Source organism: Neolamprologus multifasciatus, chromosome 12 (genome assembly GCF_963576455.1).
Source record: "Neolamprologus multifasciatus chromosome 12, fNeoMul1.2, whole genome shotgun sequence".
NCBI classification, from domain to species: Eukaryota; Metazoa; Chordata; class Actinopteri; order Cichliformes; family Cichlidae; genus Neolamprologus; species Neolamprologus multifasciatus.
In genome coordinates, this window is record NC_140450.1 from 30,788,450 (window position 1) to 30,814,069 (window position 25,620).

Sequence of the window (25,620 nt, forward strand, 5' to 3'; positions counted from 1 at the left end):
GTGATAAATGAAACTGATGCTCCAGAATGAAGTCCTCCTGTTGTGGCCTGTTACAGTCGTCCTGGACAGCAGTAAAAACTCAGCGACAAACTCTTAGTGTATGACAGTTTTAATTTTATTTACCTGAAACCAAAGTCCATGTGATACGTTGTACAATCATTTCTGAAAATACAGTACAGCAGTTTGGCAAAAAATGCCAGTGGAGGGACCGCCTGCCGTTAAAAGGGTAAAACATCAGCATCGCTGCACACCTGCCTTCCCAGATTTGGCAAAAAATCTGCTCATCTCAGTGTAAAGCAAAAAGAAAAATCTATTATCTCATAAAAGTATTTCCTTAGGAAAGATGAACTGTGTTTTTGAACTTATACATAATCTATTACATTTGTCTGGTAAAACAGATGGCTGACTGAGCAGACATGCACCATAGAATAATGTACAACTGACTGTACAAGGTACTAAGCTCTTAGTCTAAAATGAAGGCATGAGGATTGTATGGCAATCTAAGGCTCTTCATGCAGGAGGATGGAAGGACCGATGAGGCGGAACTGGCTAGTTTCCATCAGACATTCATTTATGGGCATTCTGTAAAAATGATGCGTGAACTTTCTGACCCCCTGTCATCACTTCACTGGCATTCAGCTCTTGTAAGATGTGCTGAAAAACACACATGCACAACACAAAACCAAACAAAAGTTTCTGCTAGGAATTTACAGGAGAGATGGGCTTACTTGGGATTTGCTGTAAAGGGAAAAAAGAAAAGAAGAGGAGACAGGAAGAAACAGATCAATGGACACGAGAAATCACAAAACAAGGTATAAAGCATCTGAGCAGCAGATCATTTCAATGAATTTCAGAGTAATAAAGGCCATGCAATAAAGGAGGGCGGAAGATTCATACAAATGCAGTTCAAAAAAAGAAATACATACAACACCGTGTCCTGTAACAGTGTGGGGGCGTTTAAATGCCATCATCTCTGCCAGTTGCCCAAACATGCTGCAAGCCTACATTCAAAAATAAGCGGCACCAGCAGTAACACTGAGCCCATTTAAAAAATGCACAAGGTTCCCATTTCTGCTCAGTGTGCATCTGGCACTTAGTGACATTATAAGCTCCTGTTTTTGTACCATTTAAAGTATTTACATGATAAAACACAAGGAGCAGTTATTGCTGTCATTTCGACACGAGCAATGACAGACTGACAAGCTGTGTGTGCAACCACCATACAGACGAGAGCGCGGCAGTAGTTAGCATGCACGTCAAAGTGTACTCACTCTGCAGGTAAATAGGGGGAAGGCGTGGGAAGAAACAACAGTTAGCTTTTCAAATTAAAAAACAAAAAAACACTCTCTGGTCTATCGGAGCGCGCATGCAGAAAGGCTACGCTTGAGTAAACGGGTGTGAATGTATGCAGGAAGAAATGAAATGTATAGAGTCTATGTCGTGTTCTATGTACAGATATACAAACGCCTCCGACAGCAGCCAATCAGAGGTCTGAGCGCCTATCAAACCGTCCACGTTGTGCTCAGTTTGCAAGACTAACAGCTTCTTGGTGCCTTTTTACATATTCAAGTACAGTATGTGCACATTTTACATACATAAAGATTACTGTCGTTAACACACAAAATTAGGACTGAAAACTTAGAATGAATCTCAAAGATTTAACTTTAAAAAAACAAAAAAAACAACTACAACCCAACCCCCCCCCCCCCCCCCCCCCCCCACACACACAACACAGACAAATGTGTTTTCTTCAAGTAAATAAATTTAACAACAGGCTGTACCAAGAATTTACTCAAAATCAAGCTGGTAACATGTCTTTGTCCCCTCTTCCCTCAAATAACAGAGGAACACAAAAAAACATCTATCTATCTATATATAGATATAGATCAATATCTAGATCTATATCTAGATATAGATAGATATATCTATATATAGATAGATATATCGATATATCTCGCTCTCTATATATATATGCACATTAAAATACATGTGAAGATTTTGACTCTACTGGTGCTTACCTCAACACTTCAAATGATCACATATGAAATGACAGCTTGGACAAATGGGTCATTATGGTCAAATCAGCAGCACTGAGGTAGCTGTGCTCTGCCTAATGCAGAAAATAATGAATGAGTACGATGCACGGACTTCAAATGTGATTCATGCTTGGGCAAATGTATTCCGCTGAAAGTCTTTGCCCCTAAATTAGTATTGAACTAAACTACGCAGTCCTCAGAAATCTCCATTCCCCAAATTATAAAATATTAATTATTACAGAATAGTAAATAAATTCTCTCTGTACAGCTCAACATGTCGCTCCAACGCAGTGGGCTTCTCTAGCTATTCTCAAAGGGGGTCAAAACAGAGAAAAGCACAACGGTAACATGGAACATAAATCATGTCGGTAAAATATTACTCGAGCACCGGCCACCCAAAAATATGTGCAAGTCTAAATGTACTTAACAGAGGCGTTCTGACAGCGGTTGGAGAAGGTGTAAATGCTGTTGCTGTAATTTGTTCCGAGTTAATGTAACTGTGTTAGATGTGTGCGTTAATGTCCACTTCACACTGGTGCACAAGGAGGGTAGTGTACTGGAGTCAGTCAGGGCCACAAGATGGCAGACACGTTAGTGTCGGTGCTGTAGATCCACAGCACCAGGGGCAGGGAGATGGCCACAAAGGGCCAGGAGATTCCCTCGGCGCATGCAGACAGAGAGCAGCCTTTGCTTGTCGGCTTCTCCAGTTGTTTACCGAATTCCAAGTAGTTCCTGGCCATAAACTTAAGCAGCTCGTCCAGGAGAATGACGGGCATCGAGATCTTCAGCACCATCAACCACTGGGTCATATCCAGAGGGGTGATCTGGAAGATGACCTGGGAGGGAATACGCAAATAACTTACAGCTGCTTTTTAAAGAGAGCGAGATAAAGATTTGAGGATTATCACAGCATGGGTAACACATAAAACTCTACCAGTGTTTTCTACATGACCGTAAGAAGTGTGTGGTGACGTTTATTCAGCTTTTATAAAAATACACTGCTTTGTCATGAGCTCAGAGTCGATCGATCAACACGGCTCTTATGTTAGTACACTCAATATGTAGCTGGACACAGGAGATGGTCAGCCTCAAAGATGGGAAACAGCAGTGAAGAGATAACCTGGGTGCTTATTCCCTACCAGATAAAATGTTATGTTTTTTTATGTTTAAACTCAAATACTGTTCTTTTATTTCAAGGTAGTCCCAATAATTTCTATGAAGTACCTGAAAGTAGAGGGCAGTCAGAGAGTACAGTACTGTCATCAAATACATCAGTACTGGTGTAGTATTGATATTTCTTTCCAAAAAACACAAATGTACATTTCAGATGAAAATGGCTCTATCTGGCATCTGCTGTTTTAAATAATCCTTAAACTTCCAAAGCCCATCCTGACAACACCCAGTAATCACAGGTGGGCCATCCACACCCCATCCCTCGCTTGTAAGTGGGTCTAACTATGGAAAGTATACTAATGGATATTCATCCTCTGCAGGAGTTTACACTGTTATTTACTAATTATTTATTTTTAAATGTTGGCACATTGTTTAACACTTTGCTTTTAAAGTCTGTAAAGTACCAGCAGACTGCTCTCTCTCCCTCCAAACCAGCAGTCGTATCCCTCTCTTGCACTCGCATTGCCTCAGCTCTGAGAGCTTCATCTTTGGCCATTCTGAAGCTGAAGCCAAAGGCTCTAATCAGTTTGGCCTGGATACAAATGGTACTTCACCACACTGATGTCCACTTCAGAGGATTATGGGGGGAAAGCCCTCCATGTCCAAAGATCCCCCTGTGGCAGCGGTGCCTTGTGATTCTGTGTTGCTCATCATTTTTCACTTTAAATGTTACAGAGAAACTGGCCTCACATATCCACGCCTGCTCCATCCCACATTTTTAATGTTCAAAGCTATGCAGCTGGTAACGTTAGCCTGAACTGGGAGTGAATTTCCACTTTAACCTCCTAAGACCTAAACTCTTTCATGGCATGCATTTTTAATTTTTCTTTCCTATTTGGGCTGATCGGGACCTGATGAATGTAAAAATAAAGAATTATCTTTTTAGCCAATGTAGTTTCTGAGAAGAGGACATCAGGCCCTCGTAGAGCAAAAGTTAGTGTTGTGGTCTAGACAACCCAAAATGTGATGTCCATATGAGGACACCAGGTCCTAGGAGGTCAAATAAAGTTATTTGAATCTGTTTCCTCCCCTCATGCTCCACCTTTCAAGGTCATTTTCCCCCCAACAAACAATAATAAATGGCCACTAGAGGGCGTCAAAATCCACATAAAGACCAAAACTGCAGCAGACAGATCACTTTGACTTGTGCCAATGTCATCAAGTCATGAACACACTGTTCTTATTTTTTAAACTTACAGGCAGAGGTTCCACATAGAGGATGAGGAAGTGGAGAGACATGGAGAGACAGATGGCCCCTAGCAGCCAAATGTTCTCCCAGGGAGGCATCCGCAGCAGGGACTGGTTCTCTGACAGGCTGGAAAGGAGGGAGCGCACAGATGGTGGATCTGGTTATACAATCTGTCTATCATCGTGTCATTGCAAATGGTTCTTTCATGAGAACTCCTCCACTCTTTAAAAATACCCTTACCTGTTCAGAGCATTGCACATCTCAATGGTGACAAGCACAGAGAGGGCCATGGTCATCGGGTAGGGTGACTCAAACACGTGGCAGTCCAAGCCATCAAACTCTGGGTTGTCTGGGGCACACTGGAGGAAGTGGCTCTGTGTGGAGGAAGAGGGGAGAGTGAGGGGGAGACAAAGAGCGGAGGGAAGCTGAAGGATGTTCTCTGAGACAGACCTACTTACCAGCTGGTACAGAGTGACCTGCGGTCCATCATCAGAGATTGTAAACCACCACGCAGCAGCTCCCACAGTGGCAGCACCTACGTAGCCTGGAAGCAAAGACAGCAAAATCATCATATTACTCACTGGATGTACTGCGGGAAAAAAAACAAAAAAACAAGACAGCTCCAATCCTGCTCAATTTTAGTCAACCTCCAATAGCCAGATATCTGAAGAATAGCCAGCCAGAAATCAGGGGCTCCTTAGCATTGCGAGGAGGCTTCTCCATAATGTCCAGATCTGGGGGGTTGAAGCCAAGGGCGGTGGCAGGGAGGCCGTCTGTCACCAGGTTGACCCAGAGGAGCTGGACAGGAATCAGGGCCTCAGGGAACCCCAGAGCCGCAGTGAGAAAGATGCTGTCAGGAGAAACCATTCCAGTCAGAAAGTGCTAATGATAAACTGGAGCAAATATGACTTTAATATTATCAACAGCATTGCTGTGTGAACGTAAAGCTGTAAAACAACAGTTTTATTTCTCAGCTTCATAAAAAAACAGAAGACTGAGCAATAAAGAGCTCTAATCTCCTCTGAAGAAGACTCACCAGACGACCTCACCCACGTTGGAAGAGATAAGGTATCTGATGAACTGCTTCATGTTATTGTAAATAGCTCTGCCTTCTTCAACGGCGGCCACTATGGAAGAGAAGTTGTCATCAGCGAGGACCATCTCAGAGGCTGACTTGGCCACGGCAGTGCCAGAGCCCATAGCGATGCCGATCTCTGCCTTCTTCAGCGCAGGGGCATCGTTCACCCCGTCACCGGTCTGTACACAAACATGTTCTTTATAGTAAGTGTTGCCTTTTTCTTCAGTAACACCAGCAAATCAACCCAATCAACACGACCCTTACAAAGCCAAGAGAATGAACCTTTCACCCAGAAATGGGCAGTTTTGATCAGTACGACAAACTTCATACCATAGCAGTGATTTCATCGAATCCTTGCAGGAACTCAACGATCTTGGATTTATGTGAAGGCTCGACACGTGCAAAGCAGCGTGCACGAGTCACAGCCTCCCTCTGGGCATCGAGTGTGAGCTCATCAAACTCCCGTCCAGTGAAAGCCATGTGCTCAGTATTGTCCTCCTCGGTCAGGATGCCGATGCGGCGGCAGATAGCCACAGCTGTGCCCTTGTTGTCCCCGGTGATCATGATGACGCGGATGCCAGCCTGCCGGCACAGTTTGATGGAAGCAGCTACCTCCTGTCTGGGAGGGTCCAGCATGCCGACACAGCCGACAAACGTCAGATCAGACTGGACACAGAGACAAAGATTCAAATGAAAGCCTGCTCCTGAAAAGAATGTGCTACAAGTAGATTACGCAAATGTATATCCACCTCATACTCGATGAATTTGGCAGTGTCAGACAGTATCATGTCCTCCATTTTTGGTGGGCTGTCTCGTGTGGCCAGAGCCAAGCACCTCAGGGTGTCGCGACCTGTCCCGTACTCACGGATAACAGACATGATCTTTTCCTTGATGCCTTGGCTGAGGGGAACTTTGCTGTTGCCAACTCGGACATGAGTGCATCTCTCGATGACTCCCTCTGGGGCTCCCTGTGAGGAAGAAGAGAAGCATAAAACATTAACAACACAGCAGAAGACTGCAGCGAATGCAGATCGAACATCTGCACGTATTACACTGGGTATACCTTCACAAACATTTTGCCCATGGTAGAGCGGGACTTGTTTGGGCTGCAGTAGACAGACATGGACTTCCGGTCTCTTGAGAACTCCAGGGTGAACTCCTTCTTCATCAGCTGTTTGATCACCTGATCAGACAAAGAGACAGAGAGGGAGAAAAAGCTGCTGAGCACGAACGGTGGGAATGTGCAGCGCATGCAAGTGAGGGAGCTGATGTCACTCACTGAGTTGCAAGCATTGGCTCTGTCAATCTTTGACAGGTTGTGAACTTCAGTGTCGAAGACATTCATCTTCTCCACCAGACAGGTCAGCGCGGTCTCCGTGGCCTCGCCGACCTTCTCGTACACCCCCTTCACCTGAAACATCCAAACTTTCACTCATTTCTTTTCTATAACATCTTAAATTTGCCCAAAGACTGTGCATCAAAGAAGGATTTAGCCATGTAGTTGTTTCAATGATGAGTGAAGGGGAGCTGTGACATTGTGCTACATTCCTGCTCATTAATCTTTGTAGACGAATAAAGTGTTTATTCACCTGGCAAAATATAGTGTTTTCCGTCATTCATGATACCTGCATGATGGATCTCAAGCCTTAATTACTCACTGTGTTTAGCTTACACATATCTTTGGCTAAATGGAGTGCAACTGCTTTGGTGATTTCAGTGACTTTATGAGCTCGATGAATACACTGTACAGACCCGTTTATGAGCTGAAGTTGGACGATTCATGCTAGCAACCATTGCTTTGTTTTTCTTTGCCTCATTAATTCATCATGCTGGAGTTTGCAGTGTGTTTTTGCATTTCTTCCAAACATCATTTGCCCGTAATCTGAAGTATTGCAAATGATCATGACTGTTCTGAATGTCTGTTATTTGTAGTATATTACTAATATCAACGGAAAAGTTGTGATTGGCTCATGCGGATATGTAATCGGATATGTAATCGTTTTCCCCCAGAACTGAAAACTGCAGTAAAACACATAAAATAAGCAGCAGGAAAGGTGCTGACCTCGTTGAAGTCCAGCGAGGAATCATTGCACAGGGCACAGATTGTGGCCAATTCAACCAAAGCATCATACTGGGAGGATTTCACTGGTTTACCATCCTGGTACCTGAGGACAAGTACAGAATATCATGTTTCCATGTATTTAAGGATCTGCCAGTTATGGAGAAGCTATAAAAGTACTCACACTTCACCCTCGGGGGCGTAGGTAGAACCGGTGATGGTGAACTCTGACAGAGAGCAGCTGTCCCCTTCAGCTTTGTTGATAATGAACATCTGGAAATGAGAAGAGTCCATGGGACATTAGAAGACATCACACAGATCATGTCAGTGTTTGACTGAAATACCAGAGTCTTTATTGTCAAACCACAAAACCTCCAAGTGAACTCGAATAGATTAAAGGAAAAAAAACAAGATTACATTATTAGGCTCCTTGCAGATGATGCTATTGTTTGTCTGTTATCCTAGAAGACTTTGGCAAGTATTCAGGTTGTGAATGAAATCTAACAGAGACTCAAAATCCTTTCATTAAATGAATCTTCTGAGCAAAAAATGAGGAAAAAAAAAAGATTAATTGGAAGGTAATAACAGTCAAATATCTAGGAGCTGTGATAGTAAAATAATGTAAGATAATTAAAATAAATTATACCCAGATTCAAGATTCAGGGAGATTGAAGCCCAACCACTGCCTTCTATCTGGACTGGCACAAAAACTGAGGCGATGAAAATAAATGCATTGCAGAGATTTCTGTACCCTCTTCAATGCATTCCTCCACATCTGATCTACAAATGCAGATTAAGACGTGAGGCATGGTTATTTTGATTTATTTGTGCTGAGAGGGGACCAAAGCTGAAGACCTCTTGAGTTAAGGAGACGCTGTAGCTAAAGTGAGATTCTTAATGCGGATGATTCCCTTTGTGCCACACAAGATGAAAGAAAATCTAGAGATATTTTTACATATTCAAGAAATATTCAGAGGTTAAGAAAGCAATAATCAAATTAGTATATTATAGGGCTGTTCGATATAACGATATATATCGGATGACGATATAAATCATCTACAGTTTCATTTTAAGCTATCTTTTGTTTCGTGGTGTCGCAAAATAAACTGTTTACGGCAATATTTTTTCATCGTTTTGATGGTCACTGTAGTGGCTATATTAATTTCTTAAAGTTCTCTCTTTCTCTTATATGTAATATAACCACACTAAGGACGGACAAGCGCCTGTTTTATGCGTTGTCGTTAGCAACAGCTACGGTAACACTTTCGCATGTCCGCTTGTTTATGTTCCACATAAACCTTTCACAATAAAGCTCAAGATCCTGTGAGACTTTTCAAAATAAACTGAATCACGTGAAAGAGCAGATTATTTACGGATGAGAAGTAAAAAAGAGGCGCCAGGTGCTAAAAAATAAACCTTAGACTCAAATGTTAGAACAGGCAACCGGCGGCACGCAGTGTAATAAATACAAAGAAAACGGCGGCTGTTACAACTTATGTCTAAAAATGTATCGTTTCATGCATCTGTTAAAACTCTCGACTCCAGCTACATGACGCGCAGCTGGAAACATTTCACGCAAGTCGAGCTGCCCGAGATTCACAGAATTTACAGAAAATTTAAAATTGTTGTGATTTATATCGTCATCAGGACGATAGAATTCTTATATCGGGATATGAGATTTTGGTCATATCGCACAGCCCTAGTATATTATTTAAAAATATAACATATATAATTTACACCAACAGAAAAAAAATAGTTTTTGTGACCTTTTGAATGAGGAAGCAAACTTCTTCATATTCTTCAAAGTTAGCCTATGAAAAACTAAAAGGCTAAACCAGAAACAACTGGGGAAGACAACTTTAAAAAAACAAAACAAAACAATGAAAGCACTCAGAACCTGAAAAATCACAGCGGAGAACATGAACACTCATCCACAGACTGAAAGCAATGGGGGGATGTGGTTGGAAAAACTTGATTTGTTTCTTTATTACACCTCATATTAAAAGTACACAATAACTGTTGCAGCAAAAAAAATGACAGTAAATTGGCTGCAATGTTAGAGTGTCCCTCTGTGAGGGGCAGGCTGGGTGGCCTGCTGCCTAATGTGAGAAAAGGCTGTTTAGTTTCTCTCCATAAGTAAACAGAAGAAGCTGCCAGGGAGCCTGACTAAAGAGAGAAGCTGTGCCCAAAAGGAAGACGCCGCAGTGCCAGGCCTACTCCCGCAGGAAGCTTTGATCATTTCGCTCACTCACAAACAAAGATGTACAAAGCCACACAGTATACACACAAACAGGGCTAGTCAGAGGCTGCTTATATCAGAAAATGGATGAAGACAATCAGCAAGCCCTCCTGCAACGACTAGCCAGACATAAAATCCTGGCACTGCCCTGCTGCAGTATATTTAGAGCAAACAGGCAATCCATTAATTATTTCAGTAACCAGTTGAACACTTTCAGGAATGACCGTGGCCTGTCAGAAAAGGATTTAATAAAGAGGACGTACAATCACAAACTACATTTAGGCTGCATGAATGTAGATGGTGTTTTCGCTATGTTGTTATTATTTTATTATACATTGTTGGGTGCAAATGTATATCTGTAATAAACGATTCAAGGGAATGAGACGTTGCTTTTTATTAGTAACCATGAGTGTAAAGTCAGTGAGCACGCCTCTTTAAAAGCTTTTGTTTGCATGTCCCGACTCTGTGTGAATTACGATAAGTCACTACAGTAACTGCAGAATCACAAGGCTATTTAATCACGGCCAACTCAATGTGCAGGGACTGAAACAACTGACAGTAACTGTAAATTAATGCCACCCTTATTCAGGCTGTGCCAAAGTTCTGAGACAGCAGTGAACAGGCAACTAAAGGGGATTAAACTTTAATAAATGCTGAAATGTCCTTTTTATGTGGGGCCAAGTAGCACAGAGGTGCCACTCACAGAGAGAGAGAGAGAGGAAGAGAAGAAAAAGAAACTACAAGCTCACTGCTTTGCAGCTTGGTGACGCAAGGTCAGTTATGCAACAGCAGTAGTGTAAGTCATCTAACTGCTCGATGCAGATTAGAGCAGTGAAAGCGAGCTGCCTTCTCGCTCAATAACCAGAAACTGCAATTTCTCTGCTTACAGAGAGCATTAGCATTTTATAGATAAATGGAAGAAACTGCTATCACCTTATCCAAACATAAAGTAGGGACAACAAATACGACAAAGGACTGACGACCAACCTGCTCAGTAATGAAAAACACTGTTTCTGGGTGTGTGTGAGGGGGAGAGATAAACTCACTCTGCAAACAGACATCTGGTTGGTTGTCAAGGTTCCTGTTTTGTCAGAGCAGATGACAGAGGTGCAGCCCAGAGTCTCCACAGAGGGCAGGCTGCGGACGATGGCGTTCTTTTTGGCCATGCGGCGAGTGCCCAGGGCCAGGCAGGTGGTGATGACAGCGGGAAGACCTTCAGGGATGGCAGCCACAGCCAGTGCCACAGCGATCTTGAAATAGTAGACAGCTCCACGGATCCAGGAGCCTCCGTGGACGGGGTCATTGAAGTGTCCGATGTTGATGATCCACACGGCGATGCAGATAATGGAAATGACCTTGGATAGCTGTTCGCCGAATTCATCTAACTTCTGCTGCAAGGGCGTCTTCTCCTGCTCTGTGGCTGCCATCTCGTCACGGATCTTACCAATTTCTGTGTTAACGCCAGAGGCAACAACCACACCCACAGCCTTCCCTGCTGCAATGTTGGTACCCTGAAAGAACACATCACATACGTGTTGGCTCAAGTGCAACTGATATCATTGCGCACATCCTCAAATAACAGAAACTTGTTTTTCCAGGAAGTGTACAGAAGCTAAACACATAAGAAGTAATAGGAATCAGCAGGATGTGTGTGATAACACATGCAGACTCGGGCTTACAGAGAAGAGCATGTTCTTCTTGTCTTGATTGACGGCGCGAGGGTCAGGCACAGGGTCGGTGTGTTTGATGACAGAGACAGATTCACCTACGAGGACAGAGGAGGGTTAAACCGGTTTGCATCCTTCTGTAGATGATTTAAGGAAGAACGCTCAGCCAGTCGTCTCCACAGGCAAATCTGCAATGCTGGTTATTCATCTTTCAGTGATGATTCACATGAATGTCTCAGAGGAAAAAGGTGTTAAGTGGGAAGAGCGTCACAGCAGACCTCTGGGCTCATTCTGTTCATCAGTTACTCAAAGCGACAAAGTTGAATTTTTAGCAGGAACCATTTATTCAGACAAGCTGACTGACCTCGGTTTAACTTACTTTAAAGGCTTTGTGGTGATCCTTGTGTTTTAGCTTAAAAAATGAATTAACAATCTCATAGGGCAGTTATTCTAAGAGAATAAAATAACATTTGTCATTAGGTAAGCTTTAGTCTATCCATTACTTAATAAGGATTAGCATTCAAATAATTAACAAATGTCAACTTTGATGTCTGCCATCAGCAAAAATATCTTACCAGTCAGGATGGACTGGTCTACCCTGAGGGTCGTGGATTTGATTGAACAGATGCGGATGTCAGCGGGCACCTTGTCTCCAACTACAAAAAGCAGAACCATAATTAGAGAGAGAGGAAAAACCCATACAAATAAATATGAGGAGAACAAATACAAATATCAAACCAAAGATAATGCTACTGTTACAAATCATGTAAAGTTGATTAATTATATTGAAAGATTTAGAGAAAATACATTGCAATCTATGCATATAAGGAACAAAACTGACAGCAGTAGTTATCTTTGGGCAATTATGAGGAGCTACATTGGAAACAGACACTTCTCTCTAGAGGCAATAACTTCATGGCCTCAGGAAGAAACTGTTAGTGAACCCAGTTTGTTGCTGCATCCACAAATCCCAGTTAAAACTCATTACATGTAATGTAAACCAGATTCAGAAATGCTGCCACCTTGTCTGGGCCTGAGCTAATTTAAGATGGACTGGAGCAAAGTTCAAAACTTTCCTCTGATCTGATTAAACCAAATATTAAATGATTTCCACAAACTATGGACATTAAATGCAAGAAGATTGGAGCAAGTCAACATCTGTGACAGGGATGGGTGAATTAGTGCGCAAAGCCTGGATGACTTGTGCATCAGTGAAGACGCCACTGAAGCTGCAATTAAGAAAAGGTCTTTTTCAGTGAAGTTCTTGCCTATTTCAGGAAGATAATGTAAAACCTAGTATTGCACATCTATCATCAGCATGGCTCAGCAGTAAATGGTTTATTAAAAAGAATCATCCGATTTCAAAAGGCTACATCTTCTTAAGTAACGGACATAGAAGCTTGTGGTAAATTTTAACATATATGGCTAAATATGAACTTTCACCTACAAAACACTGCAAACATCTATGCAATACTCAAACTTGTCCCATACTTTAGCGAGCATGTCTGGAGTAACTGCAGCTCAACCTCCTCTAACAGTACATGTTTTGATCGCTGCCAGTTAATATGCCATTTCCCTGTTATAAGAGCATCGATGTGCAGGGGCTTGTGTCTTCTTCAGGGCGTGGTATAAAATAGCTGACAAAGGCAGGCATAAATTCTTAGGCAGTGAATCAGTCACTTCGCTAAAGCCTACCTCCAAGAGAGTTCCAGGATACATTCAAAGCTAAACGATTTAGCACATGAGAGAAAGATTTCAATCACACAATCCAATCAAAAAACAAAAGCTAACCACAAAGGAGAAAGGGTACTCTTAACTCTCCACCCATGCATTCCTTGTACAGTACCATTTGTGGGTGGGTGTACTGGCCAAATGAAGATTTAACAGATGAGAAGGTGTTTATTTTCTACAGGCAGTAACTCTGCTTTAGAGTAAACTAAATTTATGAACCACAGCTCACTATAGCTTGGTTGTTATGCCTCACAGCAGCAAAGGAGTGCTGCCATTGGTGTAGGAAAGAGAAGGAGAACCAAAGACAGAAGGAAATGAAGGACTTGTGAGCCATAAAAGGCTAGTCTCAAAGGAAATGGCCAATTTGGGTACATCAGAACTGCAGTGACCCAATTCAGCTTCCTAATCTTACATAAAGGCAATGGAAACTGGGGAAATGGCTCAGGCTATGGCACAGTTCCGTGGGTGTAGTCTACTTATACAGGCCTACTTAGTTAAAAATGTAAATTGTGTCACATTGTTACAAAAGACTCCTTGAATACAATATAGCTAGAATCCAGGAAACGGTACTAGGCTGCCAAATATCTAAGAATGTAACAAAACATCTAAACAAGGCTGAAGTGGAAACTCACCCAAAAACAAATAATGATTTTTATCAAATGTACCAGTGTCCAGATCCAGACTGAGGGAGACAGGTATTGTATGGCTAAACCAGCCTTGGCCTTGAAGGAGGAGAGGGGGGAAAATAGCAATGGGACCACTGACGCATGCAGCCAAAAAAGGAAAAAGAATTTCAACCTGTTTCCCAATCTGCTGATCTGGTTTAAATGTGGCCCTACGATGGCAGATATGTTCTCATCATTGCCACAGGAAGCGACAGGCAAGAGGCAGAACACAGGAGCAACTCGTCTGCATTACCTTGGAGATTCTTATAGATGTTTGGAATAGAAGCTGCAAACATATTTTACGAGTGCATCTATATAGTCTAATCCAATGCAGACCCTTGCTCTAGTTATGTGTACTCCAGCCCCCCTGCTCTGTGAAGGTTGATTTCTCACTGGGAGGCATGACCCTATGTAAAGTTGGATGATAATCAACTCATCCGAGTGCCAGAAACACTCATCTGTCAGCAGGCACTGGCCAATTAAGGCAGACAATGGCAGCATTTCTGAGAAGACAAATGTTGAGCTCAGCTGCATCTTTAAACTATCTCAATGTGGAAACAGACGTGCAATGGAAGATTTGCTTATGAGAAGGTCACGCACCCGAATCAAATGGCCCGACACAGGCTCAAAGACATTTCACAATAGAAACCAAAGTGGAGCTTACACAGAACAATGTGCCAACCAGAGACCGTGAAATGTCAGTGAAATTCACCGACTTGTAGCAATGGCAGGAGAAATAACCATTAGCAACATGAAGTTAAACTTTGAGCTAAAGAATTGAAGCGACTACCAACAGGGACAGCTATACGAGGGCGAGGAATTCATTACACGGGTAACTATGCAACCAGAGCCTGCAGCATCCAGCGACCAAATGTCAGCTACAAATCAATGAGCAAAACACTTCACATATGGAAGAGCTGAAGGCTGCCCCCTGAATTCACTGTCCTGGTTACACAGCTGTAACACTTTACTTGAATTATAGATGTCAAATAATTTAATTAGAATTGAATGAAAGAATTGCCCATACCTAACTTTTACTCAAACTTGCATCCTTTCTCGCTGTGTCACGTCATTACTTTCAAAGAAATACAAACTTCTTAGGGAGTGCTGAGCCAAGACACCAGGAGCTAGAGGGCCAGCCTCCTAACAAAGGTTCCTACTGATGTTCTCATGCAAAGTAACCAGTGCTCTGTGACGCCGTGACACACTGGACCTGTCTTGAGGCTGTGTTACACTGCAGGCCTGCTCTGGTGAAGCGAGTATATATCATCTGTCCCTTTGTGTCAACATCCTACTTGGTAGCAGTCCAAGCATTTCCAGAGGCATGACCACGTCTTCACCTCAGGGCTTGCCAATGGCTCAAACGGTCTGCAAATTTAACAGTGGCGAAAGCTAAGACCTGGTGATACGTCGCCACCTATATGACTCCCAGAGGTGCCTTACAAACAGAACAGCCAAAGCAATGACTGAACTGAAAGTACCAGCTTTGACTGGCACTTGCACCTGCTGTGCGTTCAGGGACAGCGAGTGGTTATGCTGGCCAGGCTTCCTTGGGGCCGTCCAGGAGGCTACATGTGCTGATGGCAGCTGAACAAAAGGCTGCGCTCCTGTCATGTAGAGTGGGCTGTTTCAGAAGAGTCAGCAGGCAAAGCTTATTGCAGCTTTCCAGCACATCTCTGACTAACTACCTCACCATCTGCATTTACATATTTATGCAAACTGATCCGGTATTAGCAAATGGTTTATAACAGATAAGCCACTAAGCTTTCATTGGGTTTAAAAGTTTGCTACTCTATTTGGGACCAACAATGGAAGAAGTCCAAAGCAGGGAAACCTAACCGACCAGTCTCATTTGTGCAAGTTTACTTTTTGCAAGGACAGTTTGTTGTACCAATGTCTCCTTTGCCCTTTGGCCATTGCACTAGCACATTTCCAGAGTAATGGGTGAGATTCAGTTGGGGTTTTTTTCCCTGATCAGCAAACAAGACCTGAGTAAGTGATGTTTAGTTAGCTGCTGCCTGGTGAGAGAGATATGAATATAATCTAAGAAGTGACATTTTTCTAACTTCCTGCTTCTGTGTTGTCACAGATGCAAAACACGTGTCAAGTTTTGACCCCGCAAGCACCATTTCCACACTGTCTCCCTGGGATCTCTGCTGCTCTTTGTCTGGTATGAATCTTAAGCAGCAGCAGCTGGCTGGGGCTCTCCATAGCATGCAAGTGTTTCTCCTGCCATAGTAACACATCTTATCCCAGGACCAGGAGCACTAAAGTTCCAGCCAAAATTAGCCAAGCAGAGGATGGTAGGAATTCCATATGTTTGGCATTGCAAATTTAAATTGGAGCTGAGAACAATGCCATATCAGGTACTGATCTAATAGATCCAACCATAATGATAATAATTTACATGAGTATTTACCACAGCCTACTTCAAACATGCAAAGATGTGGACATTTAACTCACTGCCATCGAAAGAAACCAAGACGTATACAAAAAAAAAGAAAAAAGTACAGTTTGTATAAAGGCTTTAAAGCTTGGATCAATAAAAGGTGACACGAGCAAACAAAAGCTCATCGGTGACATCATCAAAGCGGTTCCTTAAAGTCTGACATCTCATCCCACCTTGAACCAGTTCTGCAGTATTTAATGTGCACTGGTCTGGGCCTTCCCCGAATTTAAATACTGCGCATAACATGTACAGGCCTGCTTCTATTGCTTCATCTTACATCAAAGACTGCTGCTGCTAATTTCCCAGGTGTTTTTCTCATATTTTTATGTTACTAATTCAGCATGTGGAAGTAGTGAGACACTAAAATTTTATTTACTAATTAATTAAATAAATTATACATTTAATTACTATTTATTTTAATTATTCTAAAAGTTATTCTATATTATTCTTTTTAACCTGCTTTGTCTAGTTCATTTATTTGTGTGGTTTATATTATTTCCCCCTCATTTATTCTACAGTAATGCTATTTTTTATCTGTTTTTAATTATTTATTTTTTTCTCTTTATTAGCATTTATGCTTGCTCCGTCTTAAAGGGCTCATCAGTCTTCAATGAAGCATTTTGAACTGATTCCCAGCCGTGAGTGCGGTTTAGGTAAACAAGGTTGACCGCTGCACGTTAAGGCAGCTTTGTTACACATGATTTATTCAGACACTTCCATGCATACTCCTATCAACGCAAGCTCAACCAGTGCACTGCCTAGTTTGAATGAAAACCCCTGTGACCCTCCAGGACTACATCAGAGGGTTGAGTTTTTTGAAGTCCGCTACTCCGGCTGGCAGGATGAAACCATTTCTCTCAGCCTTGCTGAAAAGTCAGAAGCCTCTGCCAAAAGACAGTCCCTCAGTGACATCGGACGATTGCCAGACCACATTAAATGCCACATACTATCCATGGTGTCTGGAATCTCAGTGGAGGGTGCTGGTGCTGATGGGCAGGGTCGGTGTGCATTGAGCGTGATAGGGCGGGATGGTTATTCACGAAGCACTTCCCTATAAGGTCATCTCTCTCTAGCACAATAGGAGCAGATGAGAGATCCTCCCCTTGCACTCCCCTCCACAAGCCCAGACTCCACAATTTCACAGGCAACGGGGAACAAACACACCGAGCTCTGCCGCTCTGAGAAAAGGCAAACATCCAAATCTGCAAACCCTTAAGGGGCACCTATTACGCTCATTTCCAGCTCCATATTTTCTATTCTTGGACTCTTTTCAGAGTAGCTTTGCATGACTCACATTCAAAATGTATTTATTTATATAGCTCATACTGGAGCTTGGTTGAGACTCTCAGCTCATCCTGTCTGAAACCAGTTGTTTAAGATCCCCCTCCCCTCACAAACACAAGCTTTGTACGCCTGGTGGATTGGGCTTCTGTGCTTACAGCTAGAGCTGTGTACCTGAGCTCTCCATATCTTAATATGAATGGATGAAAAATATCTTTACATATTCACCTCACTGATGTCATAATAGAGCCAAAAGCAGAAAAAAGGTTTCAATTGATTGTTCAGAGCAGCAAGTAAACTGACAGCTACATGCAAAGGACTTCAGTTCAGTGGACTTCACGTTATCTGACAACGTGACTTTTTAGGGATTAGTTAGGTTGAGCGATGTCAGCATTTGCTCGTTTTAAAACCGCTTCATATTTATGCTATAGTAAATGTCTGATTAATAAAATCAATCACAAAAATCTACTTTAGATAAACGTCTGAAAAATGCATTTACCAGAACGTAATCATCTCCACTGTATGTTCAGTAAGAGTTCATCTGTGAGGCTGATAAGCGAGTAGGAGGCAGCGTTTAAACACACAGCGGCAGCAGCCTCACAGAGAGCCGTGCAGTTTGGCTGCTGGTTATTCTTCTCACGGCTGAGGCAGCCACAGAGGGTTCATCTCTGTGTCCTCTATCGCAGCTCAGCTAAGCAGCCTCCCAGCCAGCATCTGCGTCATCACAAACCTCCTCTGCATGGCAAAGGTCACTTTGGAGCTTCAGGAAAATATTATTCATTAAAAAAGGTGAGCCTGACAGGAACCATTGTAAAGGATAGTTGGAGGATTAAGCGAGTAAGTAGAGCTGATGAGCAACTCCTGACTGTGTGATAAAGCATCCAAGTCGTCTCCCTGCTGGGTTGTGCTCAAGCTGCTGACAGCAAAGCCTCCAGCTACCTTCATCAAGAGTTTTTAAATAACTAGGTCTCTAATATGCGAGAGGATCTGACTCGCCAAAAATTTAACTCAACTTCTTATGAACCTAAATTAACATGTCATGATTAGCACTGTCAAGAAAGTAATTTACATATAGTATAGAAACATATCCCAACTAGAAGGATATGCGATGTTAAAATGCAGATCACGCCTACTTTCTGTGACATTGTCAAGGTCACTCAGGAGTCCCGCTGAGCACTGTCCCACGTCACCTGCTGTACCAATGTTCCCCCCGAGCAGGAGGGGAGGGGAAGAGGCTGACACCTGTCATCTTCACGACTGTCACTGCCTCTATAAATACAGCATTCTATAATCCATAATGAAAGCTAAAAATAAAACCCACACGATGCACCAAAACGCTAAGCATCACTTGAGGGGCTTAGGTTCAAACAGAGTATCAGGACAGCGTTTGAAGGACTCATTACTCCGTACACGCGTTCCCGTTCATCCCTCTGCAGTATTACATACTGCCGTAGGGGAAACGGCACTATTAAAACCAAAGCCTTACATCCTGAAGATTTCAGCTGCTGAAATGCGCTGACTGCAGGGTGGGAAAGTGTTGAGTTGGGATGACACTTTAGAAGCTTTGTAAGCTCACACGCACAGTTACAGTAAGTGGGCCTTAACAGCATGTGTGCGCAGCCCTTTGAGACAATGGGTTAATAGGAAAATCTCAAAATACATCAGCCTTACAGGGTGAGTCACCGTGCTGCTGCAGTGGCACTTGGGGATGGGGGAGGTCTGAGCATGTGCTAAATAATAAATGTCCATACCTGGACTCATATGACCTGACCATTACCTGAAGCAGAGCCAAACACAGACGAGGTGCTATCTTATGAAAACACCAGATGTCTCTGATATTTAAAAAAAAGCCATAAGGAAAAATAGTCTCTTTCAGAGTGAAACCGTGGCATTAAATTGCCAATTTTCTGTGAATTTCAAGGTTTATTTCGATCATGTTCATGTGATGCCCTGATGCTTCTTTTATGAGAGAAAGGTCTGTCAAAGCCAAATCTATTTTTCCTAACAACGCGTATAAAAGCATTACAGATGCAGGTCAACTTACCAGCAACCTCCACTATGTCACCAGGAACGATGTCTCTGGCCTTGATCCTCTGCACAGTTTTCCTGTCCTGTCGGTACACTTTCCCCATCTCAGGTTCATACTCTTTAAGCGCCTCAATGGCGTCTTCAGCATTGCGCTCCTGGCGAGAAGAACATGAGATTCAGGGCAAATATTTCTGAGTTGCTGTACAGCAAACTATCACGATTGCAGAAAGCTGGACGCTTCCTTTGGAGGGGCACTGACTGTTCTCGCCGGATGTGCGTGCATCTCTCCTCGGGTTGTGTTTGGGGACATTTAGGTGTTAAGTGTATTAAATTTTCTCATTTTCCAATCTTACTCTTCACCAGCAAGAAAAACATCACTCAAGCCCACACAGTTTGAAAATAAATAAATAACTAGAGAAAGGCTGCTGATGAAAACCGGCAGCCTGTTCCTTTTGAATAGGAAGTCTTCTTTGAGACAAAAATAACTTTCAGTGCAGTGTTTTTCTGCATTGCCTGTGATGTTTAATGGTAAAACCTCCAACTCACAGCGGGGCTGTAACGCAGATACAAGGAATGTTTAATTAAACATGCAGTACTGTAACATAGATTTCAGTACTCGAGCCTCTAAAGGAGATCAGGAACCCAGTTTGAGCTTGTTTTTTCATTTTGGATGATCAGATCATGTTGCACTGGATTACACTGCACTGGACGCAGGATCAAACTGATAGAGGTTATTAGTAAACTGATAAGGGATATTTATTTGAAGTCTGTCACATTGGCGGCATCTGATTTAGCTCGGCTTTATTAGGATTTTTTCCTCACACTGACACGCCTTCAGTACTAACATAACTGTAGTTTAACACATTGCTTTGAAATGCTAAAAATACCACATTCATATTCATGAAATTTGATTTTTTTTCAACAAAAATGCATTAAACCCTGATGATATTCAGACATAGTGCTCAAACTGTCCAAAAACAGAATTAAGTACGAATAAAAATGCAAAGCCGTGATTCGCTATGCTCTCACCTGCCACACGCCGACGATAGCGTTTGCTATAAGAATGAGTAGAATTACAAAAGGCTCCACAAATGCGGTGATAGTTTCCTCTCCCTCCTCAAACCAGGCCAGGACCTGAAAGAAGTCAAATAAACCATCAGTATTTATTAGACATTTCACAGAAAAGAGAGCTCTCTGCCTCGTGCTTGCATATAGCACAGCTCCATCTGTCCAGAATCAACCTTACATCATCATCATCATCCTATGACCAGAAATGTGTTTTGTAAGGTCACCTTAGACCAAATACAATCTTGAGTTGAAGTGAGCTTTTGTGTCAGTTTTTCGGGGAAAAACAAAAACAAAACTCTGCTCTCATCCAAGAGAAGTCAAGTGTCTCTGAGTACGACTGTTACCACTGTGGCTTCACAAAAAGGGGACAAAATCCAGAAAGAACTAACCACGGTTTTTCCATGGAAGAAAAAAACACTAAAGCTCGCATCTCTGATAAAACTTGACTGGTTTATTTCTTTCAAAAAGGGATCCCTTTTTAATACTGCCGTGTTGATTTTATGTGAGGATTTAGCCATCTGCCAGAATCTTCACATTAAACTCTGAGATTATTAATAAATTAGGATCATCAGCAGCATATTTTTATACAATATCTGGGAGAAAATAATATCCCGGCTAAAATCCATACATGTCATATCATCCCTGAATACAACACATTCTTGTCCTCATTTCGAGGACGAGCTCCCATCATCCGCGGACCTTTAAAATTCCTAGTTAGGTTAGAAACATTAGAAATTGATTTATTCTATTCATTGTGAGCAGCTGGTTATATGCACAGTGGTATATAAACATACATACATTGTAATTACTGGTTTTTACTGTTGCTCTGAAAGCTATAAAGCTTGGCTAAGCTGTATATGGACAGAGGCTACTTCATGAGTAATTCATTCAATAATGCAAACAGGTGGCTGTGGAGAAAGCTGTGGGGTTAACACGGTCAGACCTCCATTAAGTTAACACTTTTTAAGCCTGTCAATTTTACTTAATTCACATCACGAACACCAAAGGACCAATCTCAACATTGTTACACGCACACACTCAAAACTGCCAGGAAAAGAATTACAGTATATTGACCCGGAGTCTCATTTGGCTTGCTGTTCCTGAGAAAACGGTCTTTAAATTACCCTGTCTGTCACTAGCAATTAGTTAATCTGCCATAATGTATAAAGCAATCAACCTCAGTAAGACCCAAGTGTTTGACTGCAGTGGATGCCAAAGACCTTTGAATGGCATAATTCAAAAAGGCAAGCATAATGCTTTAATAGCTGTCTCAACACAGAAGTGCTTATAATGCGCTATTGTATGTCATGGCATACAATACATGTAAAGATACTATTCTAACCAGCTACCCTCTTCATTTTAATATAATGGCAATCTGATTGTCGATGAATTGATTAGTAAGAAAATAGCAAAGAAATGTTAACTGTGGTGTGTTAAAAACCAGAGTAACCTCTTCAAACATTAAATCCATCCATCTAAAATCCATACACACTTTTAATTAATTAAAAATAATAATAACTAAAATAATACACTCTGAAATACTCAGACCAGCCCCTCTGACATTGCTGCCATGTAATTGGCTGATTAGATATTTGCATAAAGAGCAGCTAAACATGCAGCAGGCGACTGTGAATCACTCATCCAAGCACATTCTTCTGGATATGGTTTTTAGTTTTTCTAAGAGGTTTGATGGTTATATACACATAAAATTTACACCGACGCTGGTGTGCACTTCTGTCTGATAGAGAGCCCTCCCACTGAGGGGTGAGGAACCAAATTTGGTCTCGAGTGGTGCTCTGCTCCACTGTCAGACAGCAGCGACTGACACCTCTGTATCACCTGACACCAGGCACCACTCTTACCAGCTCTCTCTGTCTCACACACACACAGGCAGCCTCAGTTATCAAAGTCTTCTTCAGCCATCTGTTACGTTAGCAGTCATTTATAGAATTAAATAGCAAGGATGAATCTTTGCAGTGCTAAAGACTGCTTTAAAAAAACCACGACCATATCTGACAGCAAAATGTAGCAAAATAAAATGCTTTTATTTTGATTTTACTCAATTTAGCTTTTGGGAGCAGATCAGAGAACATGTTCTCATTTACTTGTTACATTTTATCTAAACACAGTAGAAGAACTTAAGAGACAAGAAGAGATGTGCAAGTTAACCATGATTCCACCTTTAACATAAAAGAATGTTTTAAAAAATCTCTTCCCTGCAGCTGACAGGTACATTTCATAGGCTGCAAGCTGCATGGTGGATCTATAGTTTATACCATGTGGAAATGTTCCCTTAATTTAGCTTGTAAATTGGCTCAGACACATGGCAGTGACGCTGTTATGTAAGTGTAAGCCATCAAACATATATCCATGTAGCATTTGATGCCTGCGGCCCGGACGAGACCGAGTGCAAGTTATTACACAGCAGTCACGCTTGGCGACTTAAATGTCTTACTTGGCACATGGTGATAGCAACTCAATGCTGCTACTGCTGTTGTCACCATTCCTCAGACGGGCTGCTAGCCTTCTCAGCTGTTTAGCTCCCATATGTGAGTGTAACCATAGGCACGTTATACAAACCGAAGACGTTCACACTTCAGCACTATGCGCTGAATAAATAGTGTGCTGCCATTTATGACACCGGGCTTTATAATAATCCCATCTGCGGCTTTGGCTTCATGTAAACACTTTCAGACAGAGGTGGAAAGAGGAAGCTATTTGAGGGATGTGAAAAGGTTTCTTCTGACTTTAAGATTAGCACATCATCACACGGACACGCAGGGGGTGACAGGACAGGGGAGTTAGCACTGAGAATAAAACTAAGAAGCTCAGCTGAATTTCGAGAAGAAGCCCGCAATTCAGTTTCAGCTCACTGAGCTTGGGATGAGATGACTGAAAGCAAGTCTGTGTGGTACATTAAAACAAACGCTCTAGCATATACTTACAAAAGATATGCATGCAGCCAGCAGAAGAATTCGAACGAGCAAATCTTCAAACTGTTCGAGGACGAGCTCCCATAAAGATTTCCCTGCAAAGAGAGGGAGAGAGAGAGGAGGGAGTTAGTGAAAAACAAGCCAATCGCAGAAACTTGCCAGCATAAAAATGATGGGAGTGGTGTGAGTGACAGCAGTGATTACCTTCCTCCGCTGGTAACTCTGTGTGTGGGTATGCGGTTGTCAATCCGGGATCATACAGGAAGCAGGCAAAGAAGAAAATAAATAAATATATAACTAATATATGAACACAACAACAACAACAACAACAACAAAAAGTTTCCCACTTGAGAAACAGCAACTCTCTGCATGTTTGTGAGCACTACTTTCATAGCTCTAAATCTCAGGCACATTTAGGTGTCAAAGCCACTAGCTTATTCTCAGTTTCATGTGAGACTTTTGCTCAGTGATTATTCAGTCATAAACAGTGAAAAAGAAGGGAATTTCTGTATGCACGCCTCAGTTTGACTGTTAAACCCATGAAAGAAATCACACTGCAACTATTTAATACTTTTGTATGCAAGACCCCATGTTCACATGTCTAGCGCCAACAAGGGTACATAATTTACATCAGTGATGCTTTATTACACAGCAGGAATAAATATTTAAATAAAAATCCAATCAGTGCAAAGGTCAAGGTGAGCTAGAAGGAGGGAATACCGTCCATGGCCTCCCGGTTGATATTAATATAAAACAGCTGTTTAAGCCTGGGACAAGAGAGATTAACTTTGGCGGTGTTGGTCCAGTAAGCCTGTACCTACTGCTCAGTGTCCAGTGCACATGTATTACAGTTTTGCTGAGGAACATTCAACAGGGTTACCGTGTGAAACTACCGCGCCACATTTCCCCGCTGCTGTCAGCAGTGTGGCCGCGATCACAGGCAGCTCACGCACCGTTACCGTGCACAGCTACGGCCTCTGAGTAATGATTAACTCGTTACTGTGTAAAACACGGGAAACCCTCGAGGTGACGTCAGCCAAATCACCATACGGTCTGATGATGATGCTGGCGACTTTTACCCCGCATATCAAAAACTGAGCTCGCGCTGCCCACGCCACCGTGACATGACACTTTCACGCCGTGTCTCGTTCGCAGCCGCAGCGTTTTTGTTTTTCCGTCGCTTTGCGGTTTTTAGCTGTCATACCGTTTAGGCCCCATTTCTCCCGCTGTCGTTTCACCTCGTCCAGGGAAAGTCCTGTGCTTTCATTGACGCTGAAATAACTGTAAACTTCTTCCACACTCTTCGTGTGAGCGTTCTCCATGGCGGATAGACGGCTCCTTCTCACTCAGCTGTACCCGAGGACACCGGTGGAAGATACCTTGTGGCTTCCTACCCTGTGAGGACTTTTAGAGCAACGAGGACTTTGTCAGGTCGGATAGCTATCGGCAGCTACTGACAGAGGTGTAACGTGTCCCTTTCTCTTCTCGGCCCCTCTTAAGATTTCCTTCACGACGGAAATTTTGTAGCCAAATTCCTCTTCCCCGCGTGGTTACTGTGCGCCTCCCGTTATGTCCGAAAATAGTGGGAAAGTGTCTGCAGCAGCGTCCCGTGCCGAGGACTGCATTCACCCGGTCCAGTCCTCCTCTGTGCTCCCGTGCCGTACCCTGCCTCACCGTGGCGCAGCTCTCAGTGGCTTCACGCGCTGCCGGCAGTCTGGTTTTATCAAAGCGCCTCACTGCTGCCCCTCTTCCCTGCGCTGCATGTGGACTCATATCATTGGACGACCCGCGTCAGCTAAGGAGAGCCGGAAAAAAACCGGAACATAACCAGGAAATGAGAGGCCGACATACCGGGGGGTTTGTTTTACGTAAGCCGTGAAGATTGGGACACTTCGTACAGTGTGTAGGGTCACTATGCATTCATTTTAAGTGTTTCATATTGCCCGCCACGTCTTCCTCAGTGTACCTGGCAGGTGACACTGTGACACGTGACGCGCTGGAGCTATCAGTTGGCTTTATACGGC

At 42.7% G+C, this 25,620-nt stretch overlaps 1 protein-coding gene across 2 annotated transcripts; it reads right to left on the bottom strand.

Annotated features, from left to right (window-relative positions):
• Positions 1-93: 93 nt before the first annotated feature.
• atp2a2a (ATPase sarcoplasmic/endoplasmic reticulum Ca2+ transporting 2a) lies at positions 94-25,333 on the bottom strand. Of its 2 annotated transcripts, XM_085179851.1 has the most exons (21): positions 24,801-25,332; positions 23,801-23,818; positions 23,609-23,691; positions 20,625-20,729; positions 19,612-19,750; positions 12,017-12,097; positions 11,454-11,539; positions 10,821-11,285; positions 7,720-7,808; positions 7,539-7,641; positions 6,756-6,887; positions 6,540-6,659; positions 6,226-6,444; positions 5,807-6,142; positions 5,435-5,655; positions 5,046-5,248; positions 4,857-4,942; positions 4,639-4,772; positions 4,407-4,524; positions 2,752-2,872; positions 94-738 (listed from the first exon to the last, which is right to left on the bottom strand). In XM_085179851.1, exons 1-21 carry the CDS (start codon positions 24,916-24,918, stop codon positions 725-727), a joined length of 2,991 nt encoding a protein of 996 aa, XP_085035977.1. In that variant the 5' UTR covers positions 24,919-25,332; the 3' UTR covers positions 94-724. The 2 variants fall into 2 exon arrangements, with proteins under 2 accessions (XP_085035977.1, XP_085035976.1); XM_085179850.1 differs by having other exon boundaries at positions 94-2,872; positions 24,801-25,333.
• Positions 25,334-25,620: the final 287 nt, after the last annotated feature.

Bases quoted from the DNA above. Each gene is read 5' to 3' on its own strand.
- atp2a2a (XM_085179850.1), bottom strand. From the start codon at position 24,918: ATGGAGAACGCTCACACGAAGAGTGTGGAAGAAGTTTACAGTTATTTC. The intron at 12,098-19,611 runs GTAAGTTGACCT...TGCTTTTTGTAG, and splicing joins TGACATAGTGGAGGTTGCTG to TTGGAGACAAGGTGCCCGCT. The intron at 6,143-6,225 runs GTGGATATACAT...CTCTGTGTCCAG, and splicing joins CCAAATTCATCGAGTATGAG to TCTGATCTGACGTTTGTCGG.